Genomic DNA, 22328 nt, shown 5'->3' on the forward strand with positions numbered 1-22328 from the left:
ATGAAGTGGCACAATCTTGCCCTCCGTCCACTCTTTAGGGACTTGACCAAGTGCAAGACTCGTATTAAAAAAATATGTCAAGGCAGATGTCAACTCTCTGGCACATTCCTTCAGAATACGCGGTGATATATTATCAAGTCCCACAGCCTTATTTACATCTAGTTTACTCAACTCCCCAAACACCTCTTGCTCACTTACAGTCAGTCTCTCCTCCCCATCATCAACTGCTCTTAATCTCTCCATGAAGTCACATTCACAAGATTGAAAGATCTTTATGAACTGCTCATTTAGTATCTCCTTAATGAGTATCTCCTTAAGCAACAGCTGTCTTTATACCATTTCCTCCAATCAATGTCATCCTTCCATAATCATTCTTTCTTTTGCTGGCTACATATCGAAAGAACTCCCTAGGATTCTTTTTGGTTTCATTAGCTAACTGCTGTTCATACCTCTCTTTAGCTACTCTCACCAACCAAGTCACCCTCCTTGCCTGGTCTTTGTAGACCTCATGAAATTGGTTACTTCCACTTCTCTTATGCTGCCTCCACAGTGCCCCTTTTCTCTGTATTGCATGCTTAATCTCTTTATTTATCCATCTCACACCTACCTTATTTAACCTTATCACCCATGGTATACATTTAGACATTGCATCTACTAAATATTTTTTGAAAATCCCCCAAGCTGCATTGATCTCTTTTCCAGCTAACTCCTCATTCCAGGCTACACCTGCAAGCTGTCTCCTGAGCTTTTGATAATCACCCCCCTCCCCCTTGTAGTTCCACATATACCCTTTTTTCACAGGGGTCCTTGCACTGCTGGAAACCACCCAAGTAATCACCTCATGGTCACTTTCACCAATTGGTGGATGATTTGATACCTCATTGATAATTACATCCTCCGATGAGATGACCAAATCCAAACCCTTAATCCTCGTGTGCCCTCTGTTACATACTGTCTGAGGTAGTTATCCCTCAAAAACTCAAGAAACTCATTTTCTTTACTTCCAGTTGCTATCTCTTCATTCCAGTCTATATTGCCATAATTAAAATCACCCATAATGATCACCCTTTTCTTATTTGCTTGGCTTATTTGACTATACATTTCACTATCACCACCATCCACATTACCAGGTCTATAACAACATCCCACCAAGTAATTGATTCTATTCGTCTCTATCTCACACCATACTGCCTCAAAACCACTGGCCCCATTTCCCTCTTGCATGTCTACCTTGTATGGACATAACTCTTTCTCTATCATCAATAGCACTCCCCCTCCCTTTTTATCCCTTCTATCCTCACGAAACACATCATACCTTTCCATCTCTATTCCTGTCAGGATGTCATCCTCATCTAACCATGTCTCACTTATTCCGACAATCTCTGGGTGCACAGACGCAATTAGTGCAACCATTTCATCCGCCTTGTTTCTTATACTTCTAGCATTGGTATACAAACACAACAACTCATTTCTGGATCTACAGCTAGTTCCACTGATACCACTCACTCGATGTGATCTCTCCATGCTGGACTGGGGCCATTTCAAAGTAAACATTGTATTGTTCCTTTCCTATTAGATATCAACACACCATTTTCAGAGGCATGATGTGTGTCTCCATACATTCTAAAGATGATCTGAGTTTATTTTTTTATCATGCTCATCTAGCTGTGGATATTGCATGATTACATAGAAAGAACACTGAACTCGTACTGCTCATCCAAAATTTTATCAGTTATGTCATGATTACTAAAACTTTTTAAGTAGATATTTTTCAGCCAAGTGAATGTTTTAAATAGTGACAAAACATTCAGTAATTTTTATCATCTGTAAATTCTGTTATTTATTTCTGTTTGATATTTATTTCTGTTTGATTTAAACTTATCCCCTTTTACAGCTTCAGTCAGCTACTCATCTATACAACTTACTTAGTGGTGTTGGCTTCTCAGTCTTCCATTGGTCCTGAATGTTTTTTTTCTTCTTTCATTTCTTGAAGACTTCCAATGTTTTACTGATGTCAGTGTGCATTTGGTTTATTAATAATTCAAGCTTCTGAAAAATCAGAAAGATCTTCTTTAATAGCAACAAAAAATGTATCCAGAAATTCCAGGGTTCTAAGAAATCTGTAATTTTTCAGTATCTTTCACTTTGTTGCTGTCATTGTCCTTACCATAATTCAGGTTTTGTTGGCTACCTAATGTAGCCAACAAAATGGGACCATAATAGAATTTCTGCAATTCCTGCCAACTGCTTTTGTTTTTTTCCTAGATCAGTTGTACGTTCCGAAATTTGCAATAAAGCAGTGATCAATTTCCTTAATATACACTGCTCCTTAAAGTGATTTGAGAATTCTTAATTTGCAACTTATGTGTTGCTTAATGTATAGTTGCAGCATGTTCTATGCAATTTGTGATTTTCATTGCCAAACCACTAATACCTCCAGTCATGAAAAGTTGGACTAGCACAATAAATGGTCCCACAAGACATTTTTTATTTCTCCAATCCAATCCAGTTCTTTGTATGTACTGTCTAGGCAACCTGCTTTGTAGGCTACACAGACATAATCAATTGTACTGTTTTTGGGCAAAGCAGTACAATTTTATAAGGGAGCAAAGTAGTTGATGGATCTTGATAATGCCATCATTTTTATATACAGGGTGTTCGGGATAAATTTGACATATTTATAATTAATTATATTTTTCCGTAAGTTACATGTATTAACACACACTTCTCTTCATTTAAAAGTTTGGACCCTTCTTCATTCATATACAAGATGTCAGAAAGGATGGATAGCTGGAACCCACCTGAATCATGGAAGAGAATAACTTGTATCATGATGATTCGTGCCCGCCATCAAAATAAGGATATTACGACTGCTGCCCAATGCTCCCTGAATACAGTAAAAACAATCAGGCATGAACTAGAGACTTGCAATGGTGACTACGAGGATGTAGCAAGAAGAAAGATCCCTAGCAGACGATCTGATTGCGTTCGTACAGCAGAATTCCTCGCAAATCTGCAGGAACAGGTGTTGAAGAACCCTGGCATTGGAATTCGGGCTTTGTTTGTGGAGTTGCTAACTGTAGTCAAGCCCTGGATAACAAGGGTAACCAATGGTAGGCTGTATGTATGGCAGCAGGATTCGGCCCCTTGCCACACCTCTGGGAAAAGTCAAAAATGGTTGTCTGAAAATTTCTACGACTTCACCAGTCCAAATGTTTGGCCTCCAAACTCCCCAGACCTTAACCCCATGGATTATTTTGTATGGGACGCAGTTGAAAAAGACACCAATCGCACTTCCAGTAATACAAAAGCCCAGTTAATGGATAAAATTAAAACAGTTTTTGCGGCCCTTCCCAGGGAGACTGTAGCATCAGCTTGTTCGAGGTTCCGAAGCAGAATTGAAGCTGTGATCGATGCTAATGGTGGTTATTTTGAGTAAATCTTGTTGATAGTATTGTAATTAACTCTGCCTGTAATGTTTTTTTGTCAATTCATTAAATTTAATAGATACAAAGAAGATTTTCTTTTTCCTTACGAAACTGTCAAATTTATCCCGAACACCCTGTAAATTATACATTTTTCTCTTTCTGAGTAATGTCGAGCCATCTAACCAAATGGAAATGAATTTTTATCCTCTGATATCAGCACAATACTTTACTTTACATAATAGGCTATGTTGTGTATCAATTGTTTACACAGTTGTGTTTTCTATTCATCCAGAACCTCAACATTGAGTTTGTTTGCTACTTTAATAGTGCTTTCCATGTCAGGCTTTTATTGTTTTGGGCAGTGTAGACATTTTCTTATCTAACTTTTTTTGTAATACACTTGCAGTTTTCTGGATGTTTTTGAACATTTAATGTGCTTCCATGCACCTGATATATGGGTCTGACAGATTGTGGATCTTGAAAGTTTCATGCCTAAAAGCTTTTTGAACACAACTACACAGGATGAAGTGTCACACACTTTCATACTGATGTTCTGGAAACCTCTTCTTTCCACTTTAAAAGAAATTTCCTTTTTCATTTCTTCTGTGCACTGTCCTTAATATTGAAAGAGTGGAATTATTAGAACATAACCCCATTAGAACATAAGTCCAAGATAACCTTGATTAACTATTTTCACACATGCTTTCAGTTCTGACAGTTATAGTATATCTTGAATCACTTTTATGAAGAAAAAAAGAATCAGTTTCTTATTTCTTCTGTACTATCATAAGCAAATATTATTATTACACACACACACACACACACACACACACACACACACACACACACACACACACACACACACACACACACACACACACAACACAGTCTTGCCATAAATAGTTAAAACTTCTGCACACACCCACCCTGCTGTCCACAGAATTGCACAAGCCCAGTTCCATTAGTGGTGCCAACATTTGTGTGTTTAGCAGTAGAGAGAGAGAGTTGTTTTGCTGTACTGGTTAACATGTGCAGTAGGGAGATTATGAGAAGCATGCAGCTTAATAGCACTTGACAATGTTGGATCAGCCACCTGTCATTTTCAACATCCTGAAAACACTTGATCAGCAGGATGTTTGTGTATTAGACTATTAACTGTTATAATGATACAGAAGATATATCTGACTGCAAAATAAGAGGCTAACCACATTGCGTTAGGATGCAACAGCTTATGAGGGCTTTGAAGGCATGCCTCCACTATAATCCTATGAGAATGCAGAAAGTGATGTTACAAGAGATGAATGTTTCTCAGGGAAAGATGTCACATGTACGAACTGATGACCTGGGTTGAGAGCCTATCATCATTCTACTGGACACTTCCTAACACCATATCACTTCTCTGGTGGTATGCAAACAGACAGATATCCTCTTCATAGATATGAAGATTTTTCATTCAAGAGTCATTTAACATTTTAAGTATGCAAACAGACAGATATCCTCTTCATAAATATGAAGATTTTCCATTCAAGAGTCATTTAACCACCAAAACAATTGGGTATATGCCCTGGATGGTCTCACAGCATGTGCTGAAGCATCCAGGATTCAGAGAGGTCATCATCCTATGTCGTGATGGTTTGGTGAGGAGTGACATATCATGGGTATCCAAGTTGCATTTTTCTCTGAGAAAGTGGTCAAAACCTTTGCCAAAGTGTATCAAGATATTGTGCTGGAACCTGACACCACAACTTGGGTTATTTGGAAATATAGCCAAAGTATCTATTGTGCTCTGGTAATTTTTGTTATAACAACTGTTTGGTATGGCTCCTGAACAACACATTGTTTCACGGTAGACAGTGGACCTTTCAACAGTACTCAGCCTCTGCACAAAAGGCAAGGACCACACAATAGTGGTTGGAGGCAAATGTGCCCGACCCCATATCACCATCTGATTGGCTGTCTGGAAGTCCCAATCTCAATCCATTGGAGTTCAAATTGTGATCACAGCTTTAGAGAGTAACTTGCAAGAAACAACACCCTAGCATCACCAGCCTGAAGGTAGATTTGGAGCAAGCGACATTGTTTCCGTTGGATGTTGTGTGTACTGCCATCGATATGTGGTCTCACAGACTTCGGACATGCATGAAGGCAAAAGGGGGGGGTGGCATTTCAAACATGTGGTTTGTATATGCTGAAAGCTGTAAAGGATTTACTGATAGATTAAAAGTTTATGTGCTATTCAAGTTGTAACAGTATTTATGACTAGACTAGGTGTATACAGGCACCGCCATTGAGTCTGTAGACTCATCATATTAGGCCTATTTTAACAGTTGTCAGTACTTTCACAATATGTGTCATATTTTGCCTTGAAATCATTCACTGACAAAGCATCCACAACTGACTCTGACAACCTGTTCGACTCATTCAGCACTCTGTAAGCAAAAAATCTAGTCTCACTCTCTTGCTAACCACACTCTTGATTTACATGGATAACCTCTAGTTTTCCTTGCATTATTCACATACTGAAATATTTTATCCTCAATCCTGTAACTCCCCCCCAAGCAACTTATATATCTCTATCATACCCCTCCCCTCCTCCTTCTCCACCTATCAACCAGCTTCTGTAACCCACAAATCTTCAATCTCTTCTCATATCGAGCATCATACAGTCCTGCCACCATTTTAGTTACTCACTTCTGAATCTATTCCACCTCGAAACCCAGTTGACCAAATATCTGTGTGCAATAATCCAGTGAGGCCTTATAAAGAGAAATAATAATCTTCTTATCTCTGCATGTCAGGGTGTTCCTGAATAACCAGGTAATCCTATGAGCTGTTTTAGCCACTTTTGCAATATGCTCAGTGAATTTCCAACTCCCTATCCACCAACACCCCTAAACTCCTTGTTTCATCAAGTTCTTGGAGTACAGTCCCATCAATATGGTACAAAGCTGGTAATCTTTTCACTTCAAAATGCATAACCTTACACTTTACCAAATTAAATTAGCATCTCTTCTCCTTTGCCCACACTGCCAGTCTATTTAAATCATCCTGTAAAATATCAACATTGTTTTTGCTGACTATTGCTCTACCTATTTTGCATCATCTGCAAACAACTGAATATTTTCCCTCAGATTATTTTCTATATTATTAATGAACACATTAAATAGTAATGGTCCAAGTACAGAGCCCTGTGGCATGCCACTAGTCACAGGCCTTCTATAGGACTATGATCTGCATAAACTACTGTCTGATATCTCTCCATCACCCACTCTCTTACTCACAACACCAGCTTCATATTAGTACTCATTTGATGTAACTTATGTATTAGGATTCCACGCAGTATCCTGTCAGATGGCTTTGTGAAGTCCAATAGTATGACTATGTAGCTATTACCTTTATCCAATTTGACTGTCACCTTATTATGGAAAGTAAGTTACTGAAGTATGACCTACCCTTCACAAAGCTGTGCTTCCCCCATACAATATTCCATTCCTGTCCACCTAGTCCTGAATTTTGCCTTTAACCAACTTTTCCAATACTTTGACCACCACTCCTGAAATACCATTTGGCCTGTAATTAGCTATGTCTGTCTTGGAACCTCCTTTATGCAGTGGAACTATTGCTACTACTTTCCATTCCCTTGGGACTCTACACAAGCTGGGACTCAGATTAAATAATCTAGTCAAATACCAATTCCCTGGCACATTCAAATAATGCACGAGCTGATATCCCATAGATATATGGGATCCAGAATCTGAACATCAGATTCTGTAAGATCCTGGGTATCTCCATTCCCTCTGTCCTTCCACATTAATCCCTGACAATACATTTATTACTGTAATATCATCACCTGCATGATACACTCTTGCAAAATGATTATGCAATAATTCAACTAGTTCATCTGCTTCATTCACTTTACCATCTGCATTCTTTCTTTTGCTTGACACATATTGAAAGAACTCTTTTAGATTACTCTTAGCTGGTTCATCTAGTCTCCTCTTATACTATGATTTTGCCTTTCTAACCATACCAGTTACTCTTCTGGCATGGGCTTGCTGGTCACCTCTATCTATCAATCTCTTCCACGTGTTTCGCTTAATTTTTAACTCCTGCTTAATGCTGTAACTCATCCATTTAATTCCCAGTCCATTAATTCTCTTAACTCTAGTATGTAGTTGACTACTTGTTCCTTCAAATATCCCTTTACCACTTCTCATGCAATACTGATTTTGTCCTGAAGTACAAGGGTTGTTTGAAAAGTTTGGTAAATTTCCAATAGACGGCAACACAATTCATTCATTTATACCAGTGTCGACACGTATCATCTTTTTTATAACTCCTGGCAAAATTTTAGCCACTTGCGACATGTAGTTCTCGTTTGGCAAGCATTTAAAATGACCGTGTTCGCATTTTTTATAAAAATGGAAAAAAACGAGTTTCGTGCAGTGATGAAACACTTATTTGAAGAAGTGGACGGCCATGCAGATCAAAGCCGAGTTAGATGCAGTTCATGGGGACTCTGCACCAGCATTAACTACTATTTATTTTGGATAGTTCATGCTGTAGTTCATCTGATATCATCAGTAATACCCCCTCTTTCATTTTATTTGCTCTGTCGCCTTAAAAATACTATAACCTTCACATTCTGTGCCAATAATTATATCATCCTTAGTCAATCACATCTCACTAATACCAATAACTTTTTGCCAATAGAAAGCAAACGAATGCTAAACATTTCTGCTCCTTGTTCCTGATACATTGGAAATAGTATGTATATATAATTGACATAAACCTAGTAGGCCCATAATTAATCTTATGCTTTGTATTCACAATCCCATTCTTATTTACAACCTCAGACGGCATCTAAAACTAAAGACAGCATTTTCTCTCCAATCACATACCCATATGCTTTATCGGTGCCTACATGCTCCCTCACCTGCTTCCTTCCTAACAACTCTAATTTCCCTGCTTTTGCATATCTACACTCACTACAGTCAGCAAGACATTTTCTAAAGTCCTAATATCAAATCCATTTGAGTGAAAACCATCTGCCTTATATGTCTTTTTTGGTCATCAGACACACTCCAAACATCCAGAAACTGCACTCTATTCCTCCTACACATTGAGTCATTTGCAATTATTGCTCTTCTTTGCACCTCACCTATATCATACCATGGCAACAGACTCACTATCTTTATAATCTCACTCTTCTCTTTTGCTACTGTTGGTAATTCTTTCATATCTTCTCTCATACCACACTTTTCTCCCTTTAGAATCATTTGCACCTACCAAAACAATCAACTCTTTCACTTTACCTTTCTGGAGCAGTCTGAGTGGATGTGAAAGTTCAGGGAATATGGAACAGTGAACTAATGGTTGACCATCTTCACATGCCTTTGATAATTTAAGATGAGGTTGAGTGTCAACAAATCCAACTGTGGGCTACTTGTTATCAGGAATTAACATATCTTTCTGATGTGCATCAGAAGATACACTATTTGTTGTTGACATCTGTGTTAATGGTGGTAACTCTATTTCAAATACTGCATCCTTTCCAGATGGTAATACATTCACCATTACAGAAGACTGACCTTTAGAAACTGATTTCTGTGTAACACTAGTGTTTATATATGAATGAGGAAGGGAGAGTTGAGTTAATGGCTGATTAAGTTGTGAGAACTCAGATCTTCGTTCTCTTGCAATCAACATCACCTCCTCATTAATATTCCCAAATTCTTCTTTTGATACCAGCTCTGTGGATCTTAAATTCACCTATTCCTTTATATATTTATTTGATGCATGAAGAGGTTTTCTCCAAGGTCTCTTTTCCACCTACTTAACAGTGACACTTCTGCCTGATTTTATTTTTGTTGTGGCCTAGTATGAGGCAAGGCATGTACTCCCAAGTGAGGATCACAGTCAGTCTGAAGATAAAGATGAAAATAATTGTCATCGATAAAAATAATTAATCTCAGGTACTAATGAATTAATTATCCAGCATTATTAAGACTGGATAATTCATTAGTACCTGAGATTAATAAAGAATCTTGGTTCAGACCACCCAAAGACACAGGTACATGGTTTGAAGTTTCCAGAAGCTCACCTGCAGTCTCTTTAAAACTTTTAATATTTAAACTTTCAGCAATAGTAAGAAGTTTGGATAGTGAGCTTACTTCACCCTTATACACGAAATTCACCATTGCTTTCAGATCTGCAAATTTTATGTCCTTGAGAATCATAATGGGATGATTATAAGAGTTTTCAATGAATAAATTATAAAAAAAAAAGGACTGCATGCAGATAATGCTATTCTGTGAGACTTTAGGCTCATACCATCACATGCTAAAGTTACATCCATGAGAGCTTTCCTAAAAAGCAACTGATCAAACACAGGTAACATATGGCTATGGTGATTGGTTCATTTTAAACAAATAGCCTGAGATCCTATCCTTGGGAATAATTAAGTATAATTATTCAATAGGTGATTTCAGCAATCACAGTTTTCAAAACAGATGTTTTCAACATTTGTTTTGAAAGCATCAAAATCATTAAAATAAAATCCTTAAATCTACATACACATAATAACTACATTAATGGATTTTTAGAATTCTAATCAGTTCTGAAACATCGGTGGATGGACAGATCAAGTGATGTCATATGACATGGATTGCAACCTAGAGAACAATTAAAAAAAACACGTGGATTATATTTTTAGAATCAATATAAAGAAATTATATATAGATATATTTTTTTTGGGGGGGGGGATGAAATCTTTATCAGTTTAATACCTTTCCTTAAAGACACATAATTCAGAAATCATGGGAATTTAACATGAATCTGTATTTAAGTTTTGTAGATCTGGAAAACGTGACAAGATGCCAAGAGAAAATCTGTTCAAAAGTCTACAATTATATGATGTACCATTTACACCATGATGTAAGCAGTTAGAATTGTTAGATGTAAGCAGGTAGAGGTAGATGGTTTGATTTTTAAATCAGGTGAGAGACATGGATACACATTAGTCCACTTATTCATCATCTGTATGGGTCACATGAAGGAAAGTGATAATAATTCTGACATTCAATTGGAGATGTTTATTTCAACTTTTTTTTTGGTTGTTTTTTCTCAGTTAGCTCTATGTAAATGATGTTATATTCCTAAATAAATCCTGTACATGTCTACAGGATTCCCTAACTGAATTGAATAACTGCTATAATATTTGGTTTAAAAAATCAGCAATAAGAAGATAAAGACAATGAAAATGGGTAGAAACATTGAAAGCATCTACTGTATCCTAACCTATAGAACAGGTAAAACATTTCAGCTATTTAGGCACAATTTTCAGTCAAGATGGAAATAGACAGTAGAAATAGCAAAGCTGGTATGGTAGGAATCTAACTGAATAAATTTATATGGAATAAAAGAGAAATTTTTCAAGACACTAAACTAGCTGTATACAAGATTCTAACCAGTTCTAACTTATGTATCTGGATGAGAAATAAAAATAAAACACTTGTTCAAAGACTGGAGACAACAGATATGAGAGTTCTGAGAAAGATTAGGGGAGGTGAACAGATGGCACCAGTGGCAGAATCATGTTAAAAATGAGGATATTAGGAAGGAACTTGATATTGTTTGCATTCAGTAGAGTGTGATCAGAGTTAACCCCTGGTGGTATGGTTACTTAAACAGAACGGAATAGGAAGGTTAGCAAAACAAGCATCTTTGCCAGGATGGCAGGAAAGGAACCCAGAGAAAGACCAAGATCTAGGTGGATTGATACAGCAAGAAGTACATTAGAAAACCAAAAAAAGATAAGATTGATAATGTTGGAAGTAACAGACTAATATGGAGGAAAATTGTTGATAAGAAGGAAATTGTTGATATGATGTAAACTTTTTATATGGTACTGTCATAATATCCTATATAGACACTTCCTGAAGGTATATATATCAGGAATTTGATGATGAAGAACTTGACTAATGGTTCAACTTCTACATATTCCACCATAATAAACAAAATAAACCAGTTACCATTCTCTACACCTGAGAATGTAACTGGTCACCTGAGAGCACTACACTTAAGTGCTCTCTCTCTCTCTCTGAAGATAAAACCTGATCTGCATCTAAGCCATGCCTGTCTCTGCATATCCTATCCTCTTATTGATCACATTTCCATTATAACAAAATCAGTTATAATTGACAAAACAGACCTTTGTAATGACCCACATGTTCTAGTAGGTACAGTATGATAAAAATACAAAGAAACTAAATATAACAAAAATGTGCCATAGAATTGACATTACATAAATAAAACAGACAACTAATTTGTTGTCTTTTTAATTTGATGTTTTTTTTACTAATCAACTAAATTTCTCACTTGTTACAGATGAGCAGGCAAGCACTTTTTTCGAGCCCTCTTCATATCTACCCCTATTTGTCCCATTTTACTTAAGGAAGTTACACACACAATCCCATCAAATGCCTTTGCATTGTCCTGAAATATTATGATGCAGCCATTCCCTTGAACCCCTCTGTTGCTTTATAGAATGTAGTAAATTAGTAAAAAATCTCCCTTTCTGAGCCATTCGTGTCTCTGCATAGGATATCAGATTTCTGTTTACCATATTCCTGAATTAACCAGCAGTCCTTCTTTACATATAAATCTGTCTTGCCTTTTCCCCCCTCTGTTAGTGCTGCTGATCCTTAAATTAAACAACCTGCTCACAGATATTGCTATTTCTCATTGTATACGTGCATATTTCTCATCTAATTCCATCTAAATGTCATATTCATATCAAGAGGTTGTATTATCTCTAACTGGAGGATTCATCCTGTACAATGATCTCTCAACAGTTATCTGTTGTGTTCTCTGCCATCACTTTCCCATTTGCATTTATCACAATGATTATTTCATAATCTTCCCTTTACTTGCCACTTAATGAAAGCACTCTTTGGGATGGATTCCTTTTGGCCTGTTGGATCGTAATCAGATTTTACCTTCTTTAAAGTTAGTCTATGCTTTATGCTGCTCATCCATTTAACATCCACCTAATTCTTAATTCTAGAAATACATTTTGCTGCTTTCCAACATCGTGACCATTTCATGTACACTAGTAATGTTTCTCTTCCAGTTTTGGATGCTATACTGCTTCTCCAAGCTGCTTTCCACTTTTTGCACCTACTTGCACTGCAGTTCAGCGTATACTTTTTTAAAAAATGAAAACTCTGCATGCTTGATCATTTCTCAAGTTGAGATTGCATGATCGTTATCCTGATCAGTGGTACGGGAGTGGGAACAAAATGTCTGGCTTAGTTATGGATAGTTTCTGATACTGTCACCAGATCCAGTAATCTCAAACCTTAGGTCTCCTCCATCACCTTCTGTTTTAGATAATTATTCTTGAGTAGCTGAATAAATTTCATTTTCTCCTTCACATGTGCCCAGTCTTTCCGCTTTCCAGTCTATGTTCTGACAGTTAAAATTTTGTATAATGATTACCACAAATATTATAAAAAATAAAAAAAAATGAGAGTTCGAAAACAAGACCCAAACCTTGGAAACTCTTTGGCAGACTCTGAAGAACACATTGATTGATTCAGCCAGAGAGGCATGTGGTATAGTTTTACAAGGATAGAAAAATCAGAACTCCATGGTGGACTCAAGAATTAAAACAGGTGGTCATGGACAAGAAGAAAGCATATCAGAAAGGAAGTAAGTCAGCATGTGCTGTGAGATAATATAGAGAAAAACATAAGAAAGCAAAATAGTGTATAATCTATTTTGCTATATATTCCATAGAAGATAGACATCAGCAAGATGGCAAAATGCTCCAGAGACTGTTGAAAAAGCTTAGAAATGCAGGAAGGAATACTGCAAAAGGAATCAGAGATGGTAAAGGTGACATTATAACTGAAAATAAAGATAGTGTACATGTCTGAAGTTAGCAAAGGTTAGTAATATATAGGTTTTTGATGCCAGAATGGTAGAAAATGACCCAGAGAAGATATAGTTGAATTGATTCAATAAGAAGTGCTTCAGAAGCGAAATGCAAGATCTGGCAATATTGGAGCCTGAGAGATAACAGAGAGATAGTAGATAAGACTAATTTGGAGGAGAATTGCAGATAGGAAGTTATAGTATTATTATTATTACGAGCTCCTCCAGAGTCCAACAGAGGTCCTAAACATCATGTCAAGCACTATCCAACATTTACGCAATATCTATCATACTTTGCTTTGAACTCATTCAATCATGGCTTCCACAACAGACTTTGGCAACCTATTCTACTCATTCACCACTCTCACTAGCAAAGATTGCAAATACAACTCAAAAGATAATTGCAATGCTGAAATGAACTTTCACATGTAAAGATAAGGACGTCATTTTGCTTCTTTACAAGGCCTTAATAAAACCTCACTTGAACTATTGTACACAGGTCTGGTCTCCTGGTTTCTTTTGTGATTCTGATGCAGTGTAGAGAGTGTTAAAAATGATGTCATGATTGTGGAATACTGATTGTTAAGACAGATTGACAATTTTTAGACTGCAGACACTAGCAAACAGGAGAAAGAGGGGGCAATATGATTGAGACTTACAAACTTCTGAAAGAGTCATACAGAATTTCAATTTATGGAGGGTGGGAAAAGGACAACAGGCATCCATGGAAGCTGAGAATGAATGCCACCAAAAAGGGATAAAGGCTAGATTTTTCTCTCATAGGGTGCTGTGTGATTCGAATGGATTGCCATTTGATGTTGTGTGTGCAAGCAGTGTGAATGAATATGATGGCTAGTGCGTGTGGTATGTGGCCTCCCTCATTGAGTCCCTGACTCCCTGGAGGTCTCTCTTAATAATAATAAAAGGAATGATAGCTTCCTTCTGTGGTAGTTCATGTGCTCTTCAATAACCAAGTAATCCTACAAGCTATATTGAACCACTTTTGCACTTGAACAACTTCTCACCATCCACTAATATACCTCTGGATTCTCTATCATCAATTTCCTGGAGTACTATTATTACCCAATTTTGCATCATTAGAAAATAACTGAATATTTCCTTGAAAATCATTTCCTATATCATGTATATAGAAATTGAAACAGAGTACTGCAACATCCTGCTAGTTATTTGCTTTCTTCTGGATTATGCCCCTTAATATACTACTCTTTTGTATATCTTCCATCAGTTGCCCATGTCCTATGGATATTGATGCAGAGGTATGTTTTCCAGGAGGGGAAAATGAACAGGGTGATTGAGGCACCGCATATGAGAAGTAAGCAAGCGAGGGAGTTAGTGGTTGTGACGAATGATTTGGTTGGACATAGAGAGAATGTGAGATTGGATATCTCGAGATTATTGAGGAGAGTGAAAAACAATGGTGTGGTAAGAAGAGTAGTTTGTGTGTTGTCCAGGTATGATAATGATAGTTATGGTGGAAGGCAATGATCTTGAATGGAATGTTAGCGGAAGTGTGTTTGAAGATAAAGGAGTGCAGTTTGTGAATGTGTGGGACTAGTCTGAGGGATAAATGAAACTATAAGAGTGATGGACTGCATCTGAATGATCTTGATGTGAGTTATTTGGGAAGGTTGCTGCTGGAAGGAAGTATAATGAGTGATGCAAACAAGGTATCAGTGGAGGTCAAAGATGATGTGAATGAGCAGGAGATTTAACTAAGTGAGACTGAGGTGCTTGTAAATGGAGAAGAGAATGTGAGAACAGGAATGCAAGTTGGACAAGAAAACTGGGTGGGCTAGGGAGAACAGAGAGAGTGGATTCTGAAAGTAGTAATGAATACATGGGGATTGGGTCTGGGAGGCTATGTGGGGCAGAAGATGAGCAGACAAGACCAGGTGAGGAAGACATAGATAGGGAACAAGATGAATAGGACTGGTTATAGACCATGAAATGAATTGTTATATTTATTTACTAATGCCAGGAGTATCAGAAATAAGGGAGATGAAAGTGTTGCATTGATTGATGCAACAATTTCTATTAATGACAACTATTAATGTCAAAATGACATTTTGACATTAATAGAAATGGAGGAATATGATGTTTTTTTTTGTGAAGATGGGAAAGACAAGAAGAAAAGGGGAGTGTTGCTGATAATAACAGGGGAATTATATCATAAGGTTGAGATACAAGAAGAAAAAAGTGGCAGTGGATTTGTAGCAGGTATGGTGTGAAGTGGAGGTTGATAGAATGAAATATTTGGTAGAGTGTTGCTACATGCCAGAGAATGTGGAAGGTAGAGACAAAGAAATGTATTGGCAACTTTGCTTAGTGAGCAAGCAAAGGATCATCATCATCATGGGTGATTTCAATTATAGCAATATTGATTGGAACGAAGAGATAGCACCAGAGAATAAGGAGGATGAATTTCTTGTTCTAAAGGAACAACAAGGCAGTATGCAATGGAGGGCACACGAGTTAAGAGTCTTAGATCTGGTTACATCATCAGAGGATGTGATTGTGAATGGGGTGTCTAATCTTTCCCCAGTTGGCGAGAGTGACTGTGACATGATCCCCTGTGTTGCAACCAGTCACATGAGAACTTCTATAAAAAAAATGGATATATATGTGGAACTGCAAGACTGGTGATTATGAAAAGATTAGGAGATAACTGGGAGCTATAACATAGAAAGAAGAGTTGAATGAAAAGAATATAGATGCAGCACAGACAGGCCTGGCTGGTGTGCAATATACACAGGCGCCACAGAAGAAAAGGCGCCTAAAAGATGTCAAAAAATATGAGATAAGAGTTTAAACGAACAACGAATGGTACAGAATGATACATATAATCATGAATGTACGTCATCTTCCATTTGGCCCCGTCAGATCTTCCCAGAAACAAACAAATAAATTCTGAAATTGTATCCTGGACCCGATTATATCACTGTAATTTTTGATTAAAATTTACGAAAATATACCTAAAATGGTTCTTCTTTATTTTTGATGTATCATAAATCAACTTATGATTAATTGCTGAGTTCCGTGTAAAAAAAAATTGTATAAGCAGGACTAATCCATAGGTAACATTATACTGTGAAGCAGTTTTCATTTGTTTTTCATTTCCTGTTTGTTTTATTCACACTTTATTCAAAAAAAACTTTTTTGGAAAGGATCCAAACATTAATCGCACACACAAAAAAAATACTAGGCGCCGGCACTGTGCACAGACATTGATCAAGAGCCATTTAACAGCAGCAATGTCTGAGTGTATTACAAAGGTAAAAAGACTAAAAGGAGGAGTAAAATGGATGAATGAAGAGATTAAGTGTTAAATTTGGAAGAAGAAGACACTGTGGAGGCAACACAAGATGAATGTTGATAATGATTAGTTGCATGAAGAGTACAAATAGCAGGCTGGGAAGGTATCTTGGTTGGTAAAGGCAGCATGAGAAGAAGTTAGCCAATTAAGCTGAGAAAAATCCTAAGGAGTTCTTTCGATATGTGGCAGTAGAGGGAAAAATTATGATGAGAGGATAATGTTAGTTGATAACACTGGCAGATTGGTAGCCAATGCAGAGTATATAGTTGAATTATTCAATGATCAGTTTAGCAGTGTATTTCATTCCAGTGATGGCAACATTAGGAGAAGCTGGAGTGTAAAAGGTATGGTAGAGGAGGAACTGGTAGTGAATGAGCAAGAAGTATATGAGGAATTAAGTAAACCTCTATGAATAAGGCAGTGGAATTTGACAGTATATTGCCATGTGTCTTGAGGGAATGCTCTATGGAATTAATGGCACCTTTGGCACAACTATTTAACGTGAGTTTTGCAAGAGAAAGTCTCAAAGGAATGATAGGTGGGAAAAACTGTTCCACTTCACCAAGGCTACAAATTCTAGGCCAATCTGTGTGTCTAGGATTGTTGTTAAGGTATTAGAAACATTGGTGAGGACTAGGATTCAAAAGTGGGTTGATAATAACAATTTTCTTTATGAAGATCAGCATAGGTTTGCTAGAGGAAGTATATGTTTCAGCAATCTGCTTAGGAAGATGATTGGTGAGTGGAATGCATTGCCTGAAAGTGTAGGGGTTCATGGCACGGTTCAGTGGTCTTTTGATATGAGAGAGAGTATAGACATCCTGCGATGAGTCATTTGACTACATGAAGGTCAGATGATAATAATAATAATAACATACTAGCTTCATGTCCACCCCTGTTTGCTCCAATTTGTTTAAATCGGTTCCATTTGGTATCTTGTCAAACACCTTTGTAAAATTCATCAGTATCATCATTTACTCTTCCATTTATCCAGCTCAGCATGGCTTGCCTTTCTCAAAGCCATGGTTCCTCCTCCCCCCACTCCTGTATTGTATCATATTTCTTTGACCAATTTTAATATTCTTACCACCACTTTCTAAATGCTGATTGGCCTATAATTTGCTACCATCAGTGTCTTGGTAGCAAATTATAGGCCCCCCCCCATTTTTTTTCTTTAAAAATTCTATTAAAACTTTTATTTAAATTATAAACAAAACAGGTTTATTAAAATAAACAATATAACCCAGCAAATTTCATGTCATCAGACTTGCATCATAAGGGATACAAAAACTTATAATATAAAAAACTAGAAAAATTAATTACACATAACAGATGTTATCAGAACTTCAAAACTAGTACATACAAACAAAGTGACCAGAAAAAAAAAAGTCATATTAATTATTATGTACATTTTGGACTATGGACTATTTCTGGAGCTTCTTTAAACTTTCTTGTAAAACAGTTATGATTAATATATGGCATTTCTGTTTCTTACCAAACTACTTGGTGGCTTGTGTTTTTGTGTGGAAGTCTAATTCTGATTTGTGCTGTCTTCATTTCTCAACATTTTTTATTTGTTCAGACATGCATATCACTCCAGCCTACCCTGTCTGGCCTACATAGCAAATGCTACATTAGGTGGATTTTGTAACATCCTGTTTTTTATTTTTTTAAAAATTTTTATTTTGATGAGAGGATGTGGAGGTTTTGGTGGATGTAAAAACTTGGAGATCTTATACATTGGCAAAAAAAAGCCACTTTAACATTGTCCAAGAAGCAACTTTGTCTGTAACATTGGTGGTTGCATTTTTGAAGTCTTACTTATTTAAAGGAGGTGTCAGAGGCATATCAAGAATTTTGTTAATAGTCTTCAGTTCATACCCATTGAGGGTAAGAGTATGGCTCAAGTAATGCAGTTCTTCACTCCTGTTTTCTGATGTACTAGAAATGTAGGCTCTATCTCGTAATGTTTTAATCATACCTATCTTTTGTGATGGATGTTGGTGTGAAGCAGAATGTAAAATTTTTCAGTTGTGGTAGGTTTTCTGTACACTGAAAAGATCAGTCTTTTTAATTCATTTGCTTCAAGGATGCCAAGATAATTTTTTGTGATCTTCCAGTTTAAGAGGGAATTTTATGTTTGGGTGCAAGCTGTTCAGATAATCTTTAAATTGAGTTAAGCTGTCTGTTGTTTCCAGCCGAAACAACAAAACCGTCGATATAACTCAACCAAGTTTTTTGTGGTAATTTTCAGTAGTCTTCTTTTCAAAGTTCTCCATAAAGAGATTTGTTAGGGCTGATGACATGAGGTGGGGGGACCCCATAGTGAGTCCTTCTGTTTGTTTCCATTATTTATCCTGAAATGTGAAGAAAGTTTTCCATGCAAAGTTTGAATAATCTACTTTCTCTCAGAGAAATAAAGGAAATTAAATGAAGTAATAATCATTGTCAATCCTCTGATGTGACTGTAGCACTAATTCAGCATCAATGGCCAGAGTTAAACTTAAGATCAGAGAGTTGGTATGGATTGTTTATAGGATGTTAGGTATCATGTAAATTATTGCACTTTTAAAAGAATGTCCCTAATTCAGTATTCCCCCCCCCCCATAGGATGGATATTTCTAACCAGATGCAAACAAAAAGTAAAGAAGAGTGCAGAATGCATTATTTGAATCATTATATATATAACCCAAAGCCACCTCTTCCAAGTAAGTATTTGCATGTAGGATTTTGTATTTGTAGAGATATAAGTTGTTTGTGCATTATTTTTTTTAATAATAATAAGAAAGGAAATTGCAGATGATCATAAAAATAATGCACTTCAAAATAGCATTCATGTACAAGTATAATGTCATCATTGATTATTACGACAGTTGGATTCACCCAGAGTTGTTTTTGGCATATACTGTACTTTGTGTATATAATTTTCTCATTAAAATAGTCCACTTGAAAGAATTCACAGAATTTAATAATAATCATAAAAACCAGATTTCATTAAATTGCATCAGATCATGTTGGAACCATTATCATTTTGAATCCTTTTGCAATAAAATTGGAATTCTAATTGAAAAAAAAAAAAATCAAACCATCCTTGAACTTATGACAGTTTAATAATTACTACATTGCAGTATATGCATATATGCATAGAACAAAATACAAATTTATGTTATTCAGCAAAACTCTGTTGAGTGGTAGGACTTTTAGATGGAAAAAAATCCAATAAGTGTGTTAGAAGTTATAGCTAATTTATGAAACAGCCCTATTTTGACTTATGTACTCTATGTGTATAGTTGTGTTTGCTTACTTTTCCAATCGAAACCAAAACTGGACTTATGACACATTTTAATATTGAATCTAAATTTACCAGTTTGAGTGGTTAATATATCCACTCTCCAATCAACAGACCAATGGGCCTATTGGTTTGAATCAGACCATATGAATGGGTGTTTTGTGAATGTCTTTAGGTGGTAGATGAATTTCATTGTCCAGTGTGAGACCACAACTCAGCTTATTGAGGCTTGAAATGGTTTGAAAAAATTTACTATTTAGTCTTAGAACAGGATTTCCAAATTTTCTAATCCTTAACCAATCAGTCATATTGCAGTAGGCATGCACCATAATGAATACCACTATAATGAAATGATATGCCATAAAGAACTACAGAAATGATCTGGTCTAAGTTACTTAGAATTAATTCTGTTTTAAACTCACTAGTGCAGACAGTGAAAGCACAAAACCCCTCATGATGGCCAATTGAATTTCCTTCTAAATGACACTGCAACATGTTGGGAGTAATCCTGTGGGAAATACTGCATAAAATTTATTTGCATTTTGTATTAAAATTAGAAAATAAAAACTAAGGAAAGTAAAAGTTACAAAAATAAAAAGAATAACAAATACTATAGAAAAAATGTAGGAATATGAAAGCTAACAAAGTTCAAGTGAATCCAAAGAATTTTTAGCTTGGGTGACATTACCAGGTCCAGTAACCAGTACCATGAGCCCCTTTTCCATACATCGTAGGCATCTCAGAGGCAATTGCAGAGATCCTGATAAGATACACTTTAGTTCATACAATCTTCCTTATCAACAAAATCTCCTTCAGTTACCCTCCACAAAAGATAAATGGTCTCCCCTCTCCTTCTGTGGTGTTTGCAAGGTTCATCGTGACTGCCTCTGCTCATACTTTGGACAAACAGGATGTTCAGTCAAAAAGCAACTACAGGAATACCAGTCTTATAATCAACCACAATAAATCTGAAAAATTTGACCTGGCACAGCACGCAGTGGACACCAACCACGTTATCCTCTGATCCAGTACTTACCTTTTATCAATGTCAATTTAAATTTGAACAGTTATTTAAAGAAAGTACTGAAGTGCTTCTATACTGCCCAAACTTAAATCAGAATGAATATCTATCCATTACCAATATTTGGAAGAGCCTCATTCTTATAAATGGCAAGCAATATTTTTTATGTCATTCAGTTTAATTATTTTAATTTTACCATTTTACTATATTCCAAGTTAATTTATTTTAATTTTAGTTTTATTTGCAATTTCATCTCAATTTGAAACCAATTGTGGCACTCCACTATATAGCTTAGATCTATGAAAAAGGAACCTTTTTTTTTTCTTTTTTCTAGCTTCATCTTTGATTATACTTATTTACTGATTTTGGTTATTATTATTATTACATGACACCTCCAGGGAGTCCAAAGACTTATCGAGGGAGAGCACCTACTCCACAACTCTCCGTCTCTACCACTCAATCCAACTACAACAAACCGCTCTACTTCCATCATCTACACTCAAGCTTGCACAACTTGATTGTCTTTGAGGGCCAAACATAGCTTGGACCACCTGACCAAGGGCCAGATCACTTCGGACCTTGAATTTTAGACTAGTTCCACTGCAGCTAAACTTAAGTAAATTTGTTAGTAGGTCTACAGTAAATACTAATTAATATGCAAATTTAAATATGCATAAATAAATAAATGCATTGTTGGATACTGCCTACAGTATCCAACAAGGGCATTCTCATGATTATTCACACATGAATAAGTGAGAATATCACACTTATTCTCGGTGAAATAGCAGTGACTGAATATCACAATGTGATACATTGCATTTCTTTGTTGCCACTATTTTATCAAAGTTTGGTGTCATGTTTGAAGTGGCCGTTCTTAATATGGTCTCTAAATTGATATCACTTAAAGATGAACGCTGTTTGGTTTTGTTCAAGTTCATGACCGAAAATGTTTGTTCACCAGTATATGTGCTCCCATACATACAAAATACCTGGTAGGCAGTATCCAACAAACTTTTAAATTTATCCTGATCCAGAATAGAATAAAACTCTTGTAAAGTACTCTCCCTATGCTTGACCCGATAGTTTTCAGAACACTGGAGATCAATAACTTCCATCTGGAGTTCGATAGATAGATTTCCTGCTTCGACAGAAAATGGATCCTCAATCACTTTTATGTGGACTTCGTCTTCATTACTCAATGACATTCTTTTCTGAAACTCCTCACTTAGAAGTGATATGTGCTTCTTATATTTTCCACCCACCACTGAATGATATTCTGATGGAATATTCTGTTGACAAGTTAAGAAATGTGGCATA

General features: G+C 36.3%; 1 protein-coding gene across 2 annotated transcripts in view; it reads left to right on the forward strand.

Moving 5' to 3' along the window:
* Positions 1-22328, forward strand: part of Ada2a (Transcriptional adapter 2A) — a 184524-nt gene that overhangs the window by 58072 nt on the left and 104124 nt on the right. For both annotated transcript variants that reach the window (XM_090401481.1, XM_090401480.1), the window contains exon 4: positions 19312-19409. In XM_090401481.1, the coding sequence (XP_090257607.1) occupies positions 19312-19409 (98 nt within the window). The remainder of the gene's footprint in view (positions 1-19311; positions 19410-22328) is intronic.

Source organism: Typopeltis vanoorti, chromosome 12, assembly GCF_054136105.1.
Source record: "Typopeltis vanoorti isolate ZY-2024b chromosome 12, IOZ_Tvanoo_1.0, whole genome shotgun sequence".
Lineage (NCBI taxonomy): Eukaryota > Metazoa > Arthropoda > Arachnida > Uropygi > Thelyphonidae > Typopeltis > Typopeltis vanoorti.